Here is a 491-nt window from a genome sequence, read left to right as displayed (position 1 = left end):
ACAAGGTCCCTTCCGACCCCACTTCTATGATTCTATGATTACCTCCTGGATGTCAGGACCTAGACCAAGTTGATGCCCAGGTGAATAGTCTGAATGTCAGTCAGGATGGTGATATAGTAATGTTGATTCACTGATACTGATACAATTGTTTAACTTTATTTTAGTGTTCTGGTCACTGCGTAGACCGTGCAGTAGGGCTACAGCACCATCATTTCGTATGTCAGCATCGCAATGGATCTTTGGTTCCAGACTCCTATTGTAATGAAAGGAGGAGGTATGTAATTTCAAACAGTACAAAAATCCACGCAGGGAAGCACCAGCCTGCCCCCACCTCCTGGAGTCATGAGATTAAATTAGCTTGCTTTTTTTTTAAGGAAGTTTTTAGCACCTTGGTTGTAGAGAAAACCCTGAAAACATGACCCTTGAGTTCTCAAAAACTGTAAGGCAGAAGAAAGAAGCTTCCCTCACTTTTCTTTATATATATATATATA

The 491-nt window shown here is 40.9% G+C and overlaps 1 protein-coding gene and 1 long non-coding RNA gene across 2 annotated transcripts in view; one reads left to right on the top strand and one right to left on the bottom strand.

Moving 5' to 3' along the window:
• The window catches only part of LOC109288548, a 6,261-nt gene extending 6,103 nt beyond the window's left edge, over positions 1-158 (bottom strand). The window contains exon 1 of the long non-coding RNA XR_002095183.1: positions 43-158. This is a non-coding gene — a long non-coding RNA (uncharacterized LOC109288548). The remainder of the gene's footprint in view (positions 1-42) is intronic.
• Positions 1-491, top strand: part of ADAMTSL3 (ADAMTS like 3) — a 433,784-nt gene that overhangs the window by 422,941 nt on the left and 10,352 nt on the right. Inside the window, exon 28 of the mRNA XM_019504116.1 lies at positions 165-274. Coding sequence (XP_019359661.1) covers positions 165-274 — 110 coding nt within the window. The remainder of the gene's footprint in view (positions 1-164; positions 275-491) is intronic.

Source organism: Gavialis gangeticus, unplaced genomic scaffold (genome assembly GCF_001723915.1).
Source record: "Gavialis gangeticus isolate Ggan-Ray unplaced genomic scaffold, GavGan_comp1, whole genome shotgun sequence".
In the NCBI taxonomy this organism is placed as follows: Eukaryota; Metazoa; Chordata; order Crocodylia; family Gavialidae; genus Gavialis; species Gavialis gangeticus.
This window is presented reverse-complemented; position numbering and strand designations above follow the sequence as displayed.